Source organism: Hyaena hyaena, unplaced genomic scaffold (assembly GCF_003009895.1).
Source record: "Hyaena hyaena isolate Hyena2069 unplaced genomic scaffold, ASM300989v1 scaffold_373, whole genome shotgun sequence".
Classification (NCBI taxonomy): domain Eukaryota; kingdom Metazoa; phylum Chordata; class Mammalia; order Carnivora; family Hyaenidae; genus Hyaena; species Hyaena hyaena.
The window spans coordinates 647409-671385 of record NW_024081005.1 but is presented as its reverse complement, the minus strand read 5'-3'; the positions used below and the strand labels follow the sequence as shown (position 1 = coordinate 671385).

The window sequence follows — 23977 nt, the reverse complement described above, 5'->3', positions numbered from 1 at the left end:
TACTCCTGCCCTCATGCTTTTTTAAAATCAAGCAGTGGGACAGGTTTGCTGTTGTTGTTAAGCTAACATAATGTTCATAACAACTTTATGAGGTTCTATTATTTTATTAAGGTTCTGCTACTCAAAACATTTTCTTGATAAGTGCTAAAAATAAGCAGGATTCTCAGACACAAAATAATGTGGGCAGTGATAAACCAATTTAAATACAGTAAGACTGTAAGAATGGTCAGGTATAGATTTAGAGAAGCAAGAATCGGTGCAAGGAGATCACTTAAGAGGCTGTCTCTGTAGTACAGTGTGACACATGGTAATGGAAATGGAGTTTGAGTTAAGTGAATCAATTTGAAAATCTACATTGGAGGTAAATACAATACCTTATTCATGAACTAGATATGGGCAGGAGATGAGAAGAGAAATATTCAGATGACTTGTACACTTGAACAAATGGGTGTTTAAGGGAAAGATCAGAAGGGAGCAATTTAAGGTTAAGAGAGGAAACAAAAACTTGTTTGGTTTTGGCATATTAATTTTCAGATATTTCTGAGGCATCCAATTAGAGGTGTTCAGTAGACAGTTATATATGTGAACCAGGAGCCTTCATAAAGACATCATAGTTAGAGATAATATTTTGGCATCCTGTGTAACAGAGTCATTTAAAAAATATGATGTTTAGTTTATTTAAATTTTTGTCCTAGTTAGCTTAAATAATGTCTTTTTATTAACATATTTAAAGCTCTGGGAATAAACATTTAACAGTAGCAAATATAATTTCACACATAAAGCATATAGGGAATACAGAGCTAAATCCTTCAGGATTTTGGCCATTAAGGAGTACAACTCTGAGGATAGGAAACGATACACTAAAAGGTGATATGTAATAAGTCTCCTATAATGATACTACAAGCAAATGTAGAGCTAGAACTCCATTTCATAAATATCAGCCCAAATATCAGAGTAGAAGAAGTGAATAAAGAAAAGATAAATAATATAAAGAAGTCCAGTATAATAGCTAATATAAATTCTATATGGATATGTTGGGAGATGTTGGGGGCCATTCATAGTGAGCAGTGCTACACTAATTGTCAGATTAGCGGGGAGTAGTCATGATTATAGCCAGAAACACTGTGCTAGGGTAAGCTTGGAAGAAGAGAGAGTGGGCCCATAGGTTGGGCAACGTTTATTTCTATCATATGTCCTATGTGTAGGAACCATTTATGATTTCTGTGAGTCACCTAACAGATCTGATCAATTTTTCAGGTGTCAAGAAATAGTCCCAACTTCTGAACCAAAGGAACATCTTACTATCTGTAGTTTGTTAATTTTAAACATAGAACTTCTTATCACAGGCCAATTTGAGAGTCAACTGTTCAAGAGTTTGAGTTACTTGCACAAATAAAGATGATGCATTCAATTAGCTTCCACTCCTTGGCTAAATCTAACATCATCCAAGTTTATGAAACTTACCTAGGTTACTATGCAGATTCTTAAGGAAAATCTTGTTATAATAAAACTATTAGATATATATCATACTTCAAATTTTAATGTCAGGAAATGGCTAAAAATGGGAATGTAGCAGTAATTCTGAAAGAGCAATTCCTTTCTTCTGCCTTTTGCATCTTGTAGGGAGTGACATGCAAAAGCCTCTTCAACCAGGACCCCTATGGTCATGAGCAACAGGGGAACTTATCATCTATCTCTAAGTTGGGAAGTTTTTGATTGAGAAAGGACACATTCAAATACATTGATGGATGTAAAAATAGTACCCTTAAAATTTGTTTTAAATTAACTTGTTTTTAAGAAATAAACTAAAAATACAAATAAGATTTAAAAATTGATTTATATTGATTGACTAAATATCAAAAATATAACATGAGAGAAATAATTATTCTTGGTATATACTAATGTATTTTAATCAGTCCTGTCTATAGTACAGTTTCATTGATTCATTAAGAGGCAGTCTCTGTAGTACAATGTGACACATGGTAATGGAAATGGAGTTTAAGTGGATCAGTGAAGACATTTTTCTTAATGTGATTTATTATTTTTAATTTTTTGTTAAATTTCTGGAAACCTTCAAAATTGTATGCTGTAGTTACTAAATTTGAAATCTTGACACCTTCAGTATAGATCACAATATGTTTATCTGAAAAATATTCTCAAAAGGTTTTAGGTACCTTGTAAGAACAAATTCCACTAAATTAGAAATATTATCAATTCTATGTTATTTTTTATTGTGGTATAGGAGAGTTTTAGCCCAAGTTTTTTCACAAAATTTCTGTTCCCCCTTTCATTTAGAGTTCCTTTGCTAATAAATAATTGTGTAAGATGAAACTTGTCAAATAAGTTGCCCCTATTTATGGTCTTTTTAATGGTTTGTCACATTTAGATGCTGAAAAATTATAGGTAGTTACAATCAGAATATAAATACCCCAAAATTAGGAACCTCTTCAAATCTCATGTATCATATGAATGTATCCTAAAATTATGAACTGTATCAAATGATTATTCTTACAAAGTGAGATATTCTAAATCCTATTTATGGAGTTTCAAAATTAAATGTTGTCCTCTCTTTGAGAACTCATTTTCTGGATTTGATCTGTCAGTTCCCTTCTTGATTCAGTTCCCTCCAGTGCATTTGAGTGTGCTTTTATTTGCAAGTTTTGTTTATAGCTATTCCTCTATCCCCTAAGATTTTGAAAAGCTGAATTTGAAATGCTCTATTTACTAAATACCATGACTAAAGATTTCCAAATGATTTTGGGGGGTGGGGGGGAAGCATCCAAAATTTAGGACTTCTTTACAAAGTTGTTTGTCAACCAGAATGATGAAGGCTTCCAAGAAAATGCTGAAACACTTAGTTTTTGATTCTACATCAGCTTTGTCTCCAAAATATTATAATAAAGTGATTCCCACCATGTATGTATAAAAGTATTTATAAATTTTGGTACCTATATATTCAGTTTTTATTAATATGTAATTGAAATATAACATATGAGTTTTAAGTATATGTATCGTTCCAATTTTAGTATGTGTGCTACTGAAGCGAGCAGTTTTAAGTATATGTAAATTATATTTTGATTTGTAGAATATTGCAAATTATTTGGACCTAATGTGAATTACATTTGTCTCACAACCAATTCAAACCCATTTCTACTCTATAGATTTCTTAATTTGGTCAGAACATTGTTTTTAGTATGACAATATTCTCCAAAATAATTTGTGTTTATGTTATTGAAAAAATAACTGATAGGTCTTCAATGTCATTTTTAACTAAAATTATAAGTTTTCACCCTATTGTCATATGTTTCACTTTGAATTTTCATAAACTTTGAGTCATTGGATAGAAAATCAAACTATTAATAAAAGTATTTATTTTATATTTGAAGCATTTGGTAACATGATATAAAAGTTTAAATGCTTACAGGATTATTTTTTTGCTAATAGAATACATTAACAGCTTTGCTTAACTTTTTGTTAAGCAAACTAAACCAAACCAAACAAAACAAAACCACCTTGGAACTGAAAATGAACAAAACTAATTTAGAAAAATAGCCATCTGACCTAAATGAAAAGTCATGTTTCAGGAGTATTCTGTAAATGCATCTTCTGCAGGTGCATGTGTTAAATCACTGTGTTTGGACACAGTCTTCTTAAAATAATTACTCACTTTGAAATAGATACTGATGTTCCTTTAGGAGAATCATTTTCTGGTCTTCACTTGGTTGTGCCTGAGAAAACACAAGAAATCTAAATTCAGTATATAGTATTTTAATTATATATGTGGTCTCATTTTTTAAAATTTTTGTCAAAAGTGTTTATTGAAAAGTTAAGGTTTACTAAATATTAAAAAAGTAAATAATTATAGCTTTATGCTGCACAAATGTCAAAGTCAGCATACCAAGGATATTCTGATGACTCTCTATGTGCTCTCTATTTGCTTTTTAGCGGTTGACCAGCCTCTGTACTGTCACATATTTCATATCCAGCCAAACTGTAAATTTCCAAGTTTCCAACTTACCTTATCAAATGTCAGGCTGGCAGCTTTGTGGATTTTGTAGGTTAAAACATGGATTTGAACATACGTGGGTGGTTCACTCAATGGTCATGAAGGGCATCAGGGTGGGCATGAGAGAACTTACCAGAAAGATGAAATAAGAGAAAGAGAGGCAGTGCCTGCATGCACCTTATAACACCATCTCACTGAGATGAAGCAGTTCTTCTCTGGGAGCCTTCAGTTTTTTTCCAATGCCACCATCCCATCTCAATTTCTAAGAAATGGAAATTGGGCAGCCATCTAGGGCAGCTGTCTTCTTTAGGTTTATCTAATTTTTGGTGGTGGTGAGTTTGTTTAGCTGGTCCCATATCGGTCTTGGCAAAATGTCCCTTTGTTGCTAGTTCACTGAATGGCTGCAAAGCACTAGTTCAGTTTCTAGTGTTTAGGCTAGTTGCTACTTTTGCTGCTGTCTTTGAGGGAGGGACTTCTTAGGCTCCTGCTGCCCCTACTTATTGCAATGCAATCTCAATGGAAGCCTCAGCTGACCCTACTGGGCGTTCTGAAGATGAATTGAGCCTTACCAGCTGTCCTAAATTGGGATGAGGGGGGCAGGCTTTTATAATCCAGGTTCATCAGTCATTGATTGAAGACTGCCTAAGAAGAAAGCATGGACTTTGGTGAAGCAGATCTTTTTGGCTGAAATTCTACCCAAAGGGGGTTAAGAGCTGAGAGACTGTCTGCCAGCAGCTCTCCCAGCAGCTGGGATAATAGAAGGGGAAACTTAGTAATGCAGCACAGCAGTCATTAGTGCACTCCCTTTGATGCACTAATGAAGTTCTGCCATTGGCTTTTTTCCCCCAACATGCTGAGAACCAATTTGCAGAAAATCAACAGCCAAAAGTATCTAGGCCCACAAGAGTTGTAATGTCTCCCTGAAAACTGGATATGCCTAATTCTAGACTTTATATTATGTAGTATCATTACTATTTTTATTATTTACGTCACTGCTAGAATTCTATTGCTTGTAATCAAAAGCTTCCCCAACAAAATATAAGGAAACTGCTACAGCCCAGCAATTCAGTGACAAAATCAGCTAATCAATAACAAAAAAAAAAAAAGTCAACTTTTGACTTGTGATGGGATGGTTAGGGAAGGCTTCCACTGAGGAGATGATATTTGGACTGAAACCTGAATCAGAGGATGGAATCAGGTAAGGCAGGATGTGGGAAGAGCATGCCTGGCAGGGGGAGGAATGATTGTAAAAGCCTGAGGCAGAGTTTGGCAGCTTCCCGAACGGGGTTCTCCAGGGTGGAATCAGTGTCTCAACAGCATCTGTATGGACTGGAATTTTGGGTACAAAAGTGAGATATTTGAGGGCACTGGGAAGAAACTCTTTTGGTAGCTTTCAACCAAAGTCCAGGCCTTTGGGAAAAGTCAAATGAGAATGTGGGAAAGTGAGAAAAGAGCGATGAAGGAGATAGTTTCTCCCAGGATGGAATTTGGCCTGCCGGGCTATAGCTTAAGATGTTTCAGATGCTGCAATGATAAGGTTTTTAAAGCTGTGTTGTTATTTTTTTTAAGACATAATGTTCTCATAGGCCTAGAGATATTTTTTTGTTTTTTAATTTTTTTTGGCCCATAAACATGTTAATATGATCAAGAACATTTTAAATGTGAAAGGGAAAGGGAACAAGAAAGATTATTGAATAAATGGTTATTACTTAGGAAGAAGAATATTTGTACAAGAGGTTTCCAGAAGGGGGAAAAAAATCCCCGATAATTATGTGGAGAATAACAGTTACCTACAGAGAAGTGTTTGTGCATGTGTGCGTGTCTCTGTGTGTATGTTTATATAAATATGTTCAAGAAGTAAACTTAACTTTATACCATCATAAAACTGGATTAAAAGACAGGAGCATAACAACAAAATGCTATGTCTTTCTTTTATAAATAAACCTGATTGAAGCGGAGGTAAGTTAGTATGGTGTGTCAAGAAATTCTGGAAAGTTTTTAGCAAAAATGTCAGAAAGTTGCTGGAATTTGCTGGAAAATCTTCATAAAGATTTATCTCTTATCTCCATGAAGATAAAAGAAGATAAAAGAAAAAAAGTAAGGTGCTATAGACCAAGACTCTTAAAAAAAAAAGATGACTAAACAGTAATGGAAAACTTTCAGACATTAAGTTGTGATTGATTATATAGCACCAGCGATGCCAATTTTGCAGATGTATTTGCTAAACTGCTGCCGGCAATCACTGAGGAATTATAGAAAATGGGAAAGACCATAGTGTCCTCTGGGGTTGATGGCAGGAGACAGAAACGTTTAAAGTAGGCAAAGATTTAATACAGGAAATTGGGTGCTTGCAAAATCATTGGAAGACCTGGAGAAATGAGCTCTAGTCTGGGCTTCTTGGAATGACTCCCAGACACCAGAGAGCTGAATCACAAGGGGAGCTCTTACCTCTGAGAGTGTCTTAGAACCGCTGAGCTTCCAGGATACATGGCTGCAACTGAGATTTAGGAATCAGAGAGCTGAAACTGTGTACTTAATACTGCTGTTGTTGCTACTCCATGATACTGGTGACTGGGCCCCAGAACCTGGAGGCCGCTGTTGCCTTTGCTTCAACCCTTTTGCTCACCCAGGAATCTGGAGAATGAATCACTGCTGCAGAGGAAAATTTCATATCTCCATGAGGCCTTGCTTGCCAACCAAGAAATGTTAGAGGATGACCGCTCTCCTTTTTGCCTCATAAATCTCTCCTAGCTGCATCTGTGTGGCAAGACCTTACTGGAGTCCAGAGCACTAGCTGCAGAGTGTCTGGGAATTGTACATTTAATTCCCAAGTCCCTTCTGTATGAGAAGACATGATGCAAGGTGGCTAATGGAAATTCAGTGAGCCAAAGCACAGTATCCCATATAACTGTAGACGGGCAAGCACTCTAATTTCTTTAAGGGAAAGAAAGAGATCATAAGAGACATCTGCTGAGCTTGCCATTACACTTAATATTGGTTAGAAAAGACACCCTGTGAGCCATTAAGAAAGGATTTAGCAATCACTGGAAATAAGGGTTCATTCAAAGCAAATTATACGGAATAACTTATTATAATGGAAATAGAACTAGGTGGCTATCACGTATCTAGATTTTAACAAAGCTTTTGCCCTTAACTTTTATATCACTGGACAAACTTGTGAAATGTAGCCAAGATAGTGGTATAATTGAATGGATTTGTAATTAGTAGAAAGATTAAAAACTGATGATTTTTATATACATGTCAGGTTGTGGCACATGCCATTAGGAATTTATATTTTATCCTGGGTCTGCATTAAACAATGACTCCAACAAGGACACTGATTTTAAAAATAGTAATAGTCATTATTTATTAAGTGCTTACTCTAGCTGAGGCACTATTTATGCATTGTTATCCCATTTACTCATTACAGTTATCTTGTCAGGTTGTTATCTCCATTTTTAATGTGAGAAAACTAATGCCAGAAAGTGTAAGTGGCTTGCCCATAGCTCCACATCTAGTAAGCAACAGTGCTGAGATTCAGACCTAAAATAACTTTAAGGAAGAGGTACCACAGGGAGGGAGAAAACCACAACATTCCTGGCAGAAACTGACCAGAACCTGTCAAGAGCCCCAGAGGATGGCATTTTCTCATCCATCTCCCATGAAGTTGGAGGCTGGCCCACTGTCCTATAGGATCTGGTCAGTATCTCAGGGACTCAGACTCACACTGACAAGCCTTCACTAAAGGCTCATATAAAAAAACAGATGCCGATGTAATAAATTAGGAGAAATGCATTAGTCAAATTGCACTGGTCAGTCAAGCTGATCAATACAGGCAATATTCCTGCATGCAAAGATCTGAAGGAGAGCATAATGAGTGGAATGTTGACTCCAAGAAGACAGAATCAGTCTAAAGTGATGCTGATCTGAATGCTATCTGTCCATAGTCTCCAGTAATCATAATACAGATGGAAACATCTGCCTGGCTGATTGGATGCCTGGAACTACCTGGAAGGGCACTTTCTTATTTGACCAGACAATGCCAGAATTTGCCTTCTGATTCCTTTCTAGGAATGCATGACTGATTGCTATTTTTTTAAAGATAATTTAATGACTTTAGCTAAGTTGTTTTGGCCTAAAATTTATTCTTTTTCTTTAAGGTGATTGTTTTGATTAGTTTCCTGCTGATACAATTTCTTAACTTCAGAAAACAAGTTTTATTCCTCAGAATCACTGTTGTTCTTGTGTACTACTTAGAAGATGTAGGCCCATTTGACCCTTTCCTTTACCTGTGCTGCTCTCAGTAGGTTAACAAGAACAAACACAAGAACAGAAGTATCAGTGCTAACATGAAGAGGTGAAAAGTAGCACAGATTTTTAAAAAGACAGCATTTTAAATTAACATATGCTCACTGTGAGTCAATAGTGTGTGATATAGTTATCAAAGAAGCCAAGGGAGACTTAGGTGTATTAACTGTGTCAACAGAATGAATGAGCTTGTAAATGAATGAAGGAATTGATAGCCCTACCCTAATCTTCACTGACACTCCATGCCTAGATTAGCAATGCTTATTTAGTTCAGGATCCACATTTTCAGATATCAACAGACTGGAATATATTCAGAGGAAACTGACCAGATGGTGATAGGACCTCAAATGGCATTCTGACAAATGGTGGTAGGACATTGGTGATAAAAAGCTTAAGAGGGGCGCCTGGGTGGCTTAGTCGGTTAAGCGTCCGACTTTCACTTAGGTCATGATCTCGTGGTTCGTGGGTTCGAGCCCCGCGTCGGGCTCTGTGCTGACTGCCAGCTCAGAGCCTGGAGCCTGTTTCTGAGTCTGTGTCTCCCTCTCTCTCTGACCCTCCCCTGCTCATGCTGTCTCTCTCTCTCCTAGAAATAAATAAAAATATTAAAAAAATAAAATAAAAAAAATAAAAAGCTTAAGAAAGAAAAAGACTTAGGGGAAAAATAAGAAAAACTTATAGTTGTTGGTGCTTATAGACTGGGTCAAAGATCATGCTCAGTCTTTTAATGAGTTTCAAATATTATGGACCTACCGTAATGGAAAAGAGAATACTGTACTTTATTTTGAGAGTTGCTCTGGTACACAACAGAGATGATAGTAGTCAATATGAACCACAGAGAGAAAACTATATTTATTAGAATGGTGACACCTCCAACTCTCAAAGCTGCCTTGATATTAAAGGGGTCCATGTTTTTGGAGATGCTCAAGCAGAGATTGTTCAAACTTAAAAAATTTTTTTAATGTTTATTTGAGAGAGATAGAGACAGAGAGTGAACAGGGGAGGGGCAGAGAGAGAGGGGGAGACACAGAATCCGAAGCAGGCTCCATGCTCTAAGCTGTCAGCACAGAGCCTCATGTGGGGCACATACCCACAAGTGGTGAGATCATGGCCTGAGCTGAAGTCAGATGCTAAATCAACTGAACTACACAGGTGCCCTCGGACTGGTCAAATTTTTGATGGAGATATTTTGGAGAAGAATAGTACTAAATGGAAGAATTAGTATTAAACGGAGTTAGGGACCAGAAGACTTCTAAAATCTTGTCAAACCTTATCCCACTAATCTATCATTATCTTACTATACAGTAACCACGTTTTTATCTTTTTCTGGGAGTAGCAGAGAGAGAGGGAGACAGGGGATCTGAAGCAGGCTATGTACTGACAGCAGAGAGCCCCACGCAGGGCTTGAATCCACAGACTGTGAGATTATGACCTAAGCCAAAGTCAAACACTTAACCAGCTGAGCTACCCAGATGCCACCCCCCCCCGCCCCTCCTTTCTTTATCTTTTAGTTTAGTGGCATGAACACTGAATGGTTAATGCCAATTCCAATTCAACAGATCAATTGTAGGGGACACTGATCGCCACATTCTTTCCAGGCAACTAAGACAAAATCCAGCACAATCTGAAGCTTCAGGGATGGGGCAAACCAAAAACAAACAAACAAAAACAAAAAGAAAACATTTTGAGTGGGTCATTAGGTAAATGCCAAGAAGACACGTACATCCTTATTGAATCCTCTGACCTATATATTCTTAGTATGAGAGAAACAACATTAAAAATTGATTGCCTTTTAAAGCATAGTAAATTTTCATTCTCAAATAGTTTGAAAGCTTCAAATGTTAGGAGCATTCATTTCTGTCTTCATATTTAAATGTAGTTATTTATGCTCTAAAAACCCTCTATTTGCATTCCTTATTCTGAGCTTTGTTATTGTTAATGGGTATACTTGATAATCAACCAACCTGCGCATTCATGGCAATGAATGTCATACCTTAAAAACTGGAAAGAATAATGTTCACTTAACAAAAAAACAGTGAAGTTTTATACCTAGAGAAAACCTAAATATCACATATTATTAGATGAGACATTCAAGCTCAGAGAGATTAAATGACTTGCCACATTCACATGGCTGATGGGAAAGTAGAGCACTTTTGTTTTGTTTCCTACTCAAGGAGGTAATTCTATGCTGGTTTGGGGGGTGGGGGAGGGCAAGATTCTCTCCTTTGTTCTTTTCTTAGTAAGTAGAATGGTTTGATACTGGTCATTTCTAGATCTTTATTTACAGCTTGATTGGCATGTGACCTGAGGACAAGATATCTGAGTGGGATTCTAGAACAGTATTTTCTTTACCCATATCCTTTACCCACATCAGCAGACAGGAATTCTATGGGTTTATTTGTTTCTAATTCGGGATTGCCCTGGGTTTTCTGCAGTGCTGCGTATGATGCCGTTCTTGACAGAAATGTGGCCATTAAGAAGCTCAGCAGACCCTTTCAGAACCAAACGCATGCCAAGAGAGCTTACCGGGAGCTAGTCCTCATGAAGTGTGTGAACCATAAAAACGTGAGTTGTTATTTTTAAACCTCTGGCAGTGGGAGGTTGTGAGAATACAGAAGAAAATCTGTGTGCCAACTTGATCAGGAAAGGCTTTCTTTACTTTGTAATTTCTGCCTGTTAAGATTGTTTATCCAGTCCATATGCTACATTTGATTTCATTGTCCTCATGATAACTTTGTTTAAAAATCATCTAAAAACCATATGGTGTAAGAGAGGATGAATTTGATAGTTTCCTGCTATGAAATTGACCATATTTGGTCATTTTTCTCCAAATTAACCAGAGAGCTCCATGCTTTTTCCAAAACAATAACAATCAAATGAATACAAAACCCCAAAATATCCTATAGAACAATATACTATATTTCTGTTTTATTAACAGGTAAACATGTTTATCTCCTTTTTTTCTTTTAAGCTATAGTCTGGCAGTGGCCTTTAAATGTTCACTATACATACCATGCTTCAGCATCTTGTTTTTTTGTAGTTGGGCAAATGCACAGGAACATATCTGCAAAGCACTTCAGAACAGGATTATCAGGAGTATTTCTCATGGGAACTCAGTAGGGTATACCATTATTGGACGTTCTTCACTTCAGAGTATAAACTTATTCATTTGCAGGCAAAGTCTTCTAGAATTCTTCCCATGCTCCCATTTTTTTTTAAGTAAGGATACAGGGAAGATAATTCATTATTTTAATAGTGACTATTATTAATAAATAATTTATAAATATAACACATATAATTTATTACATATAAATACATAATGAAAATAAATTAATATATTACTGTAATAAAACTATAATAATAGCTATAATAAGTCTGCAAAGTTTTTCTTTAATATGAAAATCACATAGAATATATGAAATTATTAGTGCAGTTTTCTAAAAAAGTAAATTTGTCACAGGGCCAACCATCTATCAGTGGCACTAAGGAACAGCAAATGGATGAGAGTTTAGTTCCAAGATGTTTGAAATACAAATATGTGGATTGTTTCTCTGATGACAGTTTCTTTTTTCCTCTGTTACTCTACTCCAATGACTTTGTAGTTCGTTCATTTGACACATATTTGTTAAATAAAATGTGCCCATGTATAGACCTAGATACTAAGATTGCAGCAATAAAGATAACAGAAACTAATCCCTGACCATGTGGAGCCATGTTGTACTGATAAGAGAAAAATGGTCTAAAAAAATAGATAGGTAAATGTATAGAATGTCAGATGGTGATAAGCACTACAGAGTAAAACAAAGCAAAGAAGGGATTATTCTGGTCAGTGCTGGGTGGGCTGGGTGGGTGGGCTTCCTTTTTAAAATAAATTGAGCAGGAAAGATCTCACCAAAAGGACAAATTTATGAAGTGTGTACCCATCTCTAATTTGGCCATGCAAGAAACATGATACTTCTAGAAGGTAACTATAAATGATGGAAAGGATGATTCATGAGGAAAGTCATTCTACTAAACCAATTCGTTCTTTCAGTATGTTAAATGAAGGCAAGAACAAGACTAACAACATGGCCAATGCAATCTATTTTTATGTTTAGCAGAGAGGATGAGAAATATCATGGACAACGGAAAATAGATAGATACAAGCAATGAAGCAACAGCATGGGAGATTGTGTTTTCCTATAATTATATTTCCCTAATCTTCCTTCCAGCTCCTATACTACAATAAACTGTGGAGAAGTCCTACTTACTTGGTGAATTTGAGGGAATCATCCTCCCTGTTCTTGGCTGAAATGTAGAAGTTCATGTTTATGATGCCTAAAAAGAAGTTCCCAATTGAAAGGATTATCTGTAAATGGCTTTCTACCTGCCTCCCCCCTTTTATGTGTATATTTCCATGTGCATGTGTGTATGTCTATGGAAATAAATGTCTGGAACTTGTTAGTAGAGAGGAAGTTCATTTATGGCCAAATGCAAATTTCACATTAGTATTTTTTTTAAATGTTTATTTAGTTTTGAGAGAGTATGAGAGAGCATGAGCAGGCAAGGGGCAGAAAGAGGAAGACAGAAAATCCCAGGCAGGCTTTGCACTGACAGTGCAGAGCCTGACATGGGGCTCAAACTCATGAACCATGAGATCATGACCTGAGCTGAAACCAAGAATTGGGCATGTAACCGACTGAGCCACCCAGGCACCCCTCCACATGAGTACTTGTCATATTAAGTTAAAGAAGCCAGAATGCAGAACTCTGTAAATTCTGTGGAAAGTTAGGTAAAACAGTGAAGTAATCCCAACTAAATCTTTAATAATAGAGAAGAGAATCCATTTAGAGAATGAATGCTTAATTCTAGGAAGTGATGGCTAACGTGATTGAAGAGCTATAACAAACACGGATTCATATCTGCATTTTAAGATGCTGGAATAAAGACACTGAATCAGATTCCTGCATGAAACTGCTGAACTAAAATGAAAATATCTGTGATAATATGTTTCTAAAGGGAAGATTTTTAATTGGTTATTGGTAAGAATTAAAATTTACAAGGGAGCAAAGAAAGAACAGCGGGAAATCAAGGAAAATGAAGGTGGCGAAGCAAGAGCATAGTAAAAGGGAAAATAAAAAAATTTTTAAAGAAGTTTTTATTTATTTATTTTGAGAGAGAGAGACAGAGACAGAGAGACCAGTGGGGGAGGGGGAGAGAGAGAGGGAGAGAGCGAGAATCTCCATCAGGTTCTGCACTGTCAGCACAGAGCCCAACACAGGCTAGGTCTCATGAACCGTGAGGTCATGACCTGAGCTGAAACCAAGAGTCAGATGTTTAACTGACTGAGCTCCCCAGGTGCCCCAGGGAAAATAATTTACAGTGGGGAATTTACCTTTTAAAAGAATCTTGATTTACTCAAAATTATAATACTATTTCCTAAATTAATTTTTGAATACCTAGATTACTTACCAGGTAATATGGGTTAGCATTTTTCCATATTTAAATGTTATTTGTGTGTGTTGTCTGTATGTATGTGCCCTGTGCACAGTCTGATATTTTTGTTTGACCCAATATCATAATGAGTTATTTTATAAAATTGGTAAAATACTAGAAAAACAGGCCCACTATATATGTGTGATATACATACAATGAGAGATGTATCACACATTTTTTCAACACACACTAGCAGTATACAGTATAAGACACTTTTATCACAAGTTTTAAAGGTATTTTGAAATAATTGTATTTCTATATCCATATTCCATACCCTAAGTTTCTTTTAGAAGAGATGATCATAGTTTCTTAATATATAATAACCACTGTCATATATACATGCACACGTGTGTGTGTGTGTGTGTGTGTGTGAAAATATGCATGGTATTGTGATTTTTTTTGGTCAATAATTCCTCAAAAGTGAAAACTACACGTGGCCCGAAGCATTCCGTGGACTTGACTGCATTTCTTAGATGTCTAAAATTGTATTCTTTTATTTTTATTACTTCATATGTTTCTATACCACTTAGAAAATTTACTATTTATCAATTTGTAGTTTAAAGGTGTTTTAATCTTAAACTTGTTCTTATCCAGTTTTGTGAAATGGTTGCATCTATCCTGTGAGAAGATTGTTATATTTATTTTTTTATTTTTATTTCCCCCTGACATTAGTAGAGAATATTTACTAATGCTAGTGGGTAAACTTCTTTGCTACCTAACAGATAAAATAACCAAAGCAGGCAGCAAAAAATTTAAGAGACAGAATTTCAGTAACTTTTTAAATACATTTTCCACTAAATTCATTATTCATATCATCTAGGATATACCTTTCCCCAAAACTATCAGTATAGCATTAGTTTAAATAGTATTTGTGTGTGAAATAGAAGCAAAAGAAACTAAAGTAGCAACACACACAAAAAAACTTAAATTAGAACACCATCTTGTTCATTTGGAGAAAAAACATGACGTTGCTACATCTTGTTGGGTGTTTTGCTGCTGCCCTTTTTTTTCTTACGTGGCTTCCATTTTTCCTTAATTACAGTACAACTCTGTATTCTACCAAGGAGAATCATACTCTAAAGCAATAACAGAATTATATATTTTCTCTGATTCTTCCTCCTGCCTAAGAATTTGAGCTTTTTAGTTGTATTTAACCCGAATGCAGATATCATATATCCTTTCTGAGTACCTTTTTCTATGTTCTGTTTTAGAAGTTATTTTCCAACTTTTCTATTTCTACCATAGGACTAGTGTATGACTTTGAGTTGGATTAAATACTTGTTTTATATGCTTTTTAAATAATTCAGTCTCTCCCTTTTTCTTTCTCTTCTTCTTCTTCTGTCCCTTGTGCTATTTCTTTTCCAGATTATTAGTTTATTAAATGTCTTCACACCCCAGAAAACACTGGAGGAGTTCCAGGATGTGTAAGTAACAAAACTCATGAAGGAAAGGAGAACATAGCACTCATAGCACTCAAGGGAAATTGACATAAACCAGTGGATGAAATCTCTTGTAGAGATTAAAGGGAGATAAGAGCTGACAGCAAATGAAAGAGATCCAGTGATAGAATAGAAGGTTCTATTTCTAATGTTCTCCCTGGAAAGATCCTTCTGCTTCTTTTTGGCCTTCTGGCACTTGTGTTTTGTTGTTCTATGTTCTTGGTTCAATCAGAGAAGATTTATTACTTATTATGTATTTTTTATTATTAATTGATTCTGGGAGCTTTCTGGAATGAGTCTATTCACTTTGAGAAATATCAAGAAAAGGGACATGATAAAAATCATTTATAAATCTTTATTTCTATTTTTTGTGGTGCCTTTGATTTTGTACAAAAATAATCTGTCCAGAAGTACAGTGACAATAGCAGAGGAAAGGAAGTGAATCTTAGTACATTGCCTTGTTTGGCACAGATACATTGCATTTAATGGAAGATGCTATTTTTATTTTTATTGTTTCGAGAGAGAGAGTGTTTGTGTACATGTGTGCATGAGCAGGGAAGGGGAGGGGCAAAGAGAGAGGGAGAGGGAGAATTCCACACAGGCTCCCTGCCCAGTGAGGAGCCTAACGTGGGGCTCAGTCTCACAAACCCTGAGATCATGACCTGAGTTGAAATCAAGATTTGGACACTTAGGCATGTGAGCCATTCAGGGGACCCTTGACTTTATTTACTTATTGATTTATTTTTGTAATATTAGCACTCAAGAAAGAGTTCAGTGAATTCAAGGAAAAGTGAGGACAAGATGAAGGTAGAAAATATAGGGGCAGGAGCCACACACTAATAAGTGCTGCTTCTGCTGGTAACCTTGTGGTAGAGTTACCATGGCTAACATATATGCAATACTTAGAAGTTTTTCATATTCTCGATTCAATCAAAGGTAGAGCTGAGAAGTTTGGAAGACTTACAGATTTAGGAGAGGATTCTGACCTGTTTGATGGACTTCATGGATCTTGTGATTCGGGACTAACCTTGTGGATTTACCTTCCAGTTACTTAGTAATGGAACTGATGGATGCCAACTTGTGTCAGGTGATTCAGATGGAATTAGACCATGAGCGAATGTCTTACCTGCTATACCAAATGTTGTGTGGCATCAAGCACCTTCACTCTGCTGGAATTATTCACAGGGTAAGAATACATACTCCAGAATTAGAATTAAGGTGCTTTTGGAGAAGAGAAAGAGCAACCCTAGATTGTTTTCTTCATGTACTGGGGGTAGGTTGAATATAATGTACTTCCTCATTTCTTTGACAATAGAATTAGCACAGTTCACTAACATATAGAAGAACATTTTCGCTACATTTTAGTTGATTTTGTTTAGCATTTTGTTTCAGCTCATTGAGAGTCAGCTTTTTGAGGCACCTCATATTTTCTAGGTCCTTGATTGGCAAAGGTCGTATGTGCAACTGAAATAAGATCATTCATTTCCACAGTTCGTTTCTGGCAGTATAAAGACAGCTGCCCTGATTTGCTCTTCTGTTGGGTCAAGGAAAGAAAAATAAGCTGAAAGTTTTATGTTGCCATAAGGAAAAACCTCACGGGTGACAATAAATGATACGTTGTTTATTCTAAGAGCTCTTCCCAAGATGAGCCTAAATTATAAAACTGATACTATACTTCTCTTCTGGGTTTAAGAAGTTTTTGAAGATACTTAAAAATATATTTTAAAAAACTAATCATTTGCTTTATATAGCGCTCCGCAAGAGAGGGGGGCCCTATCAGTACTACTGCAAGACTGCCATATTGATTGAGTAGATGGAAATCATGTGTTTCATTTGCTTCTGGCTTTTAATTTCTTCTTCTTTTTTTTTTTTTTCCTATCGTCAGGATTTAAAACCAAGTAACATTGTAGTCAAGTCTGATTGTACGTTGAAAATCCTCGACTTTGGACTGGCCAGGACGGCAGGCACAAGCTTCATGATGACTCCTTATGTGGTTACACGTTATTACAGAGCCCCCGAGGTTATTCTGGGAATGGGCTACAAGGAGAACGGTAAGGAGGCTTCTGCATAGCAGCCACAGAAACCACCAAGAAAAGGCATGTATGTTTTAGATGGCCAAGGGCAATGTTCTCTTTCATGCGTATGAATGTATGTTTTTAATAGGGCTGCCAGCTTTCATATTCAGAAGGTGTTTAAAAATACTACTAGGAAGAATCACTCATTAAAAATGTGAAGGAGTTTTCTGAAAAGTAATCTTTGCTACAGGAACACTAAAATGTTATGGCTAAAAAGAATCGTGGATGGCATATGATTAAGCAGTCAAGCAGATATTGATTAGCACACATGCTGTAGATACTGAGAAAAATTGCTATTTGGGTTGCAACTCAACTCAAAGTGAGCATGAAAACAGGAAGAAATTTGTCTGTTGCACTTAGCCATTTGGCTTTATGGCTTATCTTAGATTGATGGCTGTAGTCCTAGGAGAAGACAAAAAGATATGACAAAGCCTTGGAGCAAGAATCTTTACAAATACTCATTGAATAGTCAATTTAGAATAATCCAATTGCTCAAGTTAGATAAGAGTCTCTTTAGTGCTTTAACTGCTCTGTAAGTAATATTTAGAATAGCCAATTACCTAGTAAATATTTACAAATCCAAATCACAGAGAGAGAAATATTAAATTTTACGTCACTGCCTTCATTTAAAAAAATCTAGCATTCATCAACACTTCAAAAGAAAAAGTAGAAGCTTTGAAATGTATTGGAATTTGATTTTATTAAAGGATTTATAAGATACCTATTAGAATGCATTGCAATATATTATTTTGAAAAGAATATCTCTAACAAGTAATGTAGCATATTAAAAATATATCCAATATATTTAAGAATTAAAATTGTTTTAAATTAAGATTGTATATATACACTAAATGGACAATTCATGCTTATTTTATGTTTTATTCTATTTGGTTCCTAGCAGTCTATTTTTATAAGTTTTATAAAAAATAATTATCTATGTATTTTTATGTGCAGGTGCTACAGGGTACCTTTATGAAAATTCCCTGGTCACCAGCTTAAACAAATTTCTTTGTGTGCTTCCACATTAGAAGAGAGCCAATACTTTTGTTCATTTGTGCAGAAGAAATGGGAAAGTCAGCTTTTAGGAAGTTCAGGTTCACTTTGGTGAGGAACAGCAGAATTCTGTTACTTTTTGACTTGGAAGAGACAAATGTAGTCCTCTTCCCAAGGAATAGTCTAACCACATCTAACTTCTTCAGAAAAGAAGATATTTGCATACATTTTTCACAGGTTACTTGTAAAACATCAAAGGGGAGACAATTAAAAAATTCAAGAAATCAAGGGTCTACAGAAGTCTGGGGTGGGGTCTGAATTTGTCTATAGATGGTGTTCCAGATGTTTGCTGCACAAATGGCATGTAATTTCATCCCTTAATCTTCCCTCACTAGAAAAGGTTGCAAGTTACTTCCTTAGATTTTTCATTTTTCTAGATCTGTGAAGGTGTAGCTAGCACCCTTGTGCTGCCCTCTTGCATATGAGAAGAAGGTTATCATGCAGAAAAACCCGCTTGCTCCTACATCAGGCATGCCCTGCTATTCTGTGCACCTAACCCTGCATTCCTTCCTCAAGGAGCATTTCAGCCTAATGTTTTTGCCCCCACGTTCCCTTGATCCTTACTAAAAAGCAAGTTGGAAGAGGGTAAAGCTTGGTAAGAGAAGGTGAAGCATGTTTTGCTAACAACTATGACAACTGAGAAATAAATAAAACAAACAAATAAGTAAGACAATTTTTAAACACCTTTAATACTTTTTTTTCACTTTACTTCCAGATGACTCCTTTATGCATGTGATAATTGATCATGTCTTTATTTTTGAAACACCTCAAAAAGAAATGAAAACTGATGTTTATTACAAGGATAGCCTCTGAAGGAATAATTAAGTCCTAAATACCAAGGATTCCAATATTTCTGCCTGCAAACCAGGGCTCCAGCCGTTTCCTAGTTTCTTGGATGTGCTTGCATGTACCTTATTTTGAACCAACCAACCAACCAACCAAACAAACAAGCAAAAACAAAGGGAACAAAAAAGCAGTCTGTGGTTGCCTTATTCCATGTAACTGAGCGTAGTAGAAAATGGAAGCAGCCACCCCTTCAGGTTGCCGAAGATTATTTTCTCTACATCCAGCAAATAATAAAAAACCCCTTGGCGGCTTTTCACCGCCACCTACCATGGAGTCACTTTTTTGGTTTAGCTGCTGTTTTTCCATGTTACCCCTTTATGGCACTACCGAGGCCATCTAAAGTTCCCATAAAGTAGTTTTTAAAAATTAATCTGAGTTCTCCTGCTAACCATTGTTAATGTAATATTACAGTGCTGGTTTTAATTTGGGGGCAACTTTTTGGGGGAGACAAAAATTGTACCTTCTAATGAAACTGTTCTTTTTCCTCCTCCTTCAGATATCAATGATCTTAGTTAACTTTACTTTCCTCCCTTTTCTTCACTTCCCTCTCTCCTGTTCTAGTGGATATATGGTCTGTGGGATGCATTATGGGAGAAATGGTTCGCCACAAAATCCTCTTTCCAGGAAGGGACTGTATCCTTGTACCTTTTGCTGCAGCTTTACCTGTTTTGTTCTCTCTCCCTTTAAACACATAATGATTTTACCAGGAGAGTAAAGATAGAAGCAAAAAGTTGGGTAAGTGGTGTAATTGTGATTTAAAAAAAAGTGATGATTTCTATAATCTGACCAGTACTGAAGACTACCTACTGCAATGATTTGTTTTAATTAAATTTTCAATGGGCTTTTTTTTCCTTTAAATTATTTTCTTGTTTGTAACTCAAAATATCAATGCCATTTTTCATAAATAATAGAGGTCACCAAATCCCAAATTATTAAAATGTCTTTGTAACTAGCAAAAGAAGTCACTATTTGCAAGTATTTTCCATTATTTTTTTAAAATTATTTTATGCTTCTACAACGTTTGGTCATAATAACTTATTTCCTTGCTGATATCCAAAGCTTCTGTCTATAGTTTCATTGAATTGAATTACTCTTGACACTATATCCAATCTTAAATAGGTCAATACAGCATATCCCCCTTAAAATATGAACTTCCACGTTTAAGAGCCATAATTACTATTCAGATTGCCAGAGATTAGCTGGGTTTAAAATAGGCTTCTCTTACTTGACTTTGAGATATGACTGAGACACAGATAATCATTTTTCCAATGAAATTTAGAATTTTAAAAAGCAGTGTTTATTCAAGTTCTACCATTGAGTCCTGTGCTAGATTCAATCAGAAATTTTGTGGAGAGATGTCTAGGATTTAGAATTATTAAAAGAGCTAGTATATTTCTAAAATGACCAAAGATTTACTCTCTAACAGAGTCACATTTAGTGTTTGTAATGTATAGGTAACACAGTTTGCATATTAATAGAGAATATATTTTTATTCATAAAGAAATATCCTGCTAACACACAATAGTGCAAATCTAAATACAACAATTGTCAGCTCTAACAGTGATAATGCAAGATTGAGTTCCGTGTATTTATTATGTATGAAATTGTTCTAGAAATTGGCAATAAACATGTAGTCCATAACTATTAAATATTATATTTGGTTAATAAGAAAGTTCTATTAAGGAGCTCTTTTACTATGTAAGATTATGATTGTTATTTAGTTGGCTCAGTGCAAAGTTAATACCACCATGAGCACTCATTTATATAGGCATTTATTTATTTTGCTGGATATTAGTAAGATATTCTCTAAATTCCAATAGTAAGTCAAGAGTAATGACATCTTCTAGGACTATTCTGTCCAATAGGTAGTCACTAGCCACATGTGGCTATTCAGTGCTTTACTTATGACTAGTCTGAATTAAAATGTATTTTATACACAAAATGCATACTAGATTCTGAAGATATAAAAAGAAAGCATGTAAAATATCTCAATAATTTTTACATTGATTATTAAAATGATAATTCATTTTACTTTCATTTTATTTTAAACTTTATACTTTGAGGATAAATTATATATCCAATGTAGTTGATGTGAACAATATTATAATTCACACTCATATTTAAATGTACTGATTTCATATAAAAGTAGGATCATGTATCGTGTATGTTCTTTCATCTTTGGAGTATATTTCAGATAAAAAAAGAGGAACTTCACAATACTCAAAGTGTTTGAAGTTGCATAGCTACATCTTTATAATGCACTAGTTAGTGGAAGATAAAAAGTCACAAAATATCTCATTTCCACATGATGTTGTTATAGGTCACTTGATTTCCGTGTAGCATGGTTCTCTCAGGTCTAATACAGCATTCAGGCATTCATCACAATTGCTTTTCTCCTCTTTTACCAGTATTACATTTAAAGGCCAATACAATCAGAAAAAGTCAAAATATTTTCTAACCCAAAATATCCTTCAGAAGAAGAAACAATAAAGATAATAGCACCATATGGATAATTCTGTATTCTTCCAATAATTATTTTCTTGGAGATCTTTTTTTCCCTTTATTATAGTTTGTTTTGGGAAAGTATTTGGAACTGACAGTAAATTGTGCTAAAATCTATACATAAAATATATATCCCTGATAAAAGTGAGCCTAGAAATTGAATAAACTCCAACATAAAAGTTTAGATTATGATAAGGATTTGCATTCTGTATTCCTTTGTCTCAGTGATGATCACACAAAATAATGGTCTTTGATAGCCCACTTTCCCTATGTGATAATGAGCCTGCATATACACCTAAAAGTCAATGGAAAAGTTACATAAGGACATTTAGAGTGGAAAACATCTTGCCAAATTAAATTTTACTTAAACAGGAGTAAATAATTTCCAGATAAAACATGTTAGAAGAACTGCCATCTTTCTGTAAATGGTTCCATTTGTATTTAAGTCCTTAGTTCATTTTACCTCAAATTAAAATTTAATGTCTGAAGTCATGATGACATTTAAAAATTAAACTAAACCTTGGTATCCCTATTAAACAGTGGATTGCATGTACTTTGCATTTTTGAGTGGAATTGTTTCATTAATCTTTACATGAAGTTATTATAATTTTACGATTAGAGTTTCCCACCAACAATAGAGAGATCAGAGTACTGAATTAACTTCACTAACCATGATGATTACATACACGTTTGAGGGTTGATGTAGTATTTGTGGAGAGAAGATTCATACCAATATTTTAGCATATTGAAAGGATTCCAGCATTTACTAGAAGTAATATCAAAGTTTAGTATAGGCTAGTTGACTGCTTCTAACTTTTTTCAGACTTAAAAACAAAGCAATCATAAGTTCTTTGACTTTCCCTTATAATTATTCAGAGTAATTTTTAATAAATTCCTCTGAAAAAAATAAATAAATAAATTCCTTTGAGGCTGAAAAATTATATGTAGTACTCTATAATCATAATTGATATTATTCCCCTCTCTCCACAGAACTTTTTATGTTCCTTTTCTTTATCTGAACTCACGGCAACAATACTAAAACATCTTGACAAATTGGGAAATCTTATGAAATTATTATTGATGACTGAAGTTTTAGCTATTTGCCTAAATTAAAACTGTATTTGCAATTTAAGAAGCACTGTGTGGGTTTCTTGCCTATTGATATGATCCAAATGATATCACAGGGTAATTTCTTAATTATTTAAGTATTGGCAAAATAAATACATTAAATACATACATACATATTCACTTTTCCATTAATGAATTTGCTAATTTTTTAATATCCAAAGGACCATTTATAAAACATTTGTTTTTATTGTATGAATAGTTTAATTATATAAACAAGTATTATTATAAACTTAATTTTTATTACAGTGTTAAGATTAAGACCTGTTTCATAGCATATTTATTGACATAATATATAGTATTACTAAAAGTTCTTAGGCCCATGATAAATTTTGAGTCAGCAGTAAATATTTGAGGTCCATTATTTAAGAGTCCAACAATCATAAAGGATATTATCAATGACTTTAAATTTCATTCAAATTTTGTTTCTTTTAACAATAACAGATAGTAAGGTTGATTTTTCTAAAGGTTTTTTTAAAGGGATATTTAGTCACTGACTCCCTCACCCACCCCAAAGCCCAACCAGGGCATGTGATATTTTTGATTACTGAAGTCTCATAATACCAGTAGAATTTTCATATACTGAAATTATTTCCTTAAGCCTACTTCTCTTAGATATATTCTTTTTACCCTTTTTTTTCCATTCTACTTTAAAGGCAACACTTTCTTTGAGCAAGGCCTGTGAAGTCCTTCATCTAGAGTTCTTGGCCTGAGTTCCCTGGACCTGTGTGATATTAAAGATAGGCACATTATATTCATTTGAAATTGCTAGACCTCAAATTATCTCTAAATGTGGCTAGATCTGACTGCTAAAATAGATCCTTTTTTCTTTTCACTCTGAAGACATGAGAAATTTCAATTAGAATGAAGAGGATGTACATATAGACTTGCCAAGGAGCCAAGTTATTAAGGAACAGATAAATGATTTACCACAAATGTATTTGGATAAATAAAGAAAACATCCTCAAACTTACTGAATGTCGTATCTTTTCTAAGTGTGAACATGAAAATTAGGAATAATCAAAGTAAAGTGAATAAAAATTAGAGGTTGTGGATTATACTCCTCTAATGCAGATAGAGATTCTTAATCTTTCTTACCTCTTTGAAATAACCATGCTTACTTTCTAATAAACTTTTGCAACTAATACATT

The 23977-nt window shown here is 34.9% G+C and overlaps 1 protein-coding gene across 11 annotated transcripts in view; it reads left to right on the top strand.

Moving 5' to 3' along the window:
- MAPK10 (mitogen-activated protein kinase 10) overlaps window positions 1-23977 on the top strand; it is a 297586-nt gene that overhangs the window by 201656 nt on the left and 71953 nt on the right. For 9 of the 11 annotated variants that reach the window (XM_039250559.1, XM_039250557.1, XM_039250566.1 and 6 more), the window contains 5 exons: window positions 10747-10876; window positions 15152-15210; window positions 16273-16411; window positions 17111-17276; window positions 19761-19832. In XM_039250559.1, the coding sequence (XP_039106490.1) occupies window positions 10747-10876; window positions 15152-15210; window positions 16273-16411; window positions 17111-17276; window positions 19761-19832 (566 nt within the window). The remainder of the gene's footprint in view (window positions 1-10746; window positions 10877-15151; window positions 15211-16272; window positions 16412-17110; window positions 17277-19760; window positions 19833-23977) is intronic. The other 2 variants (XM_039250564.1, XM_039250563.1) reach the window with 1 other exon arrangement.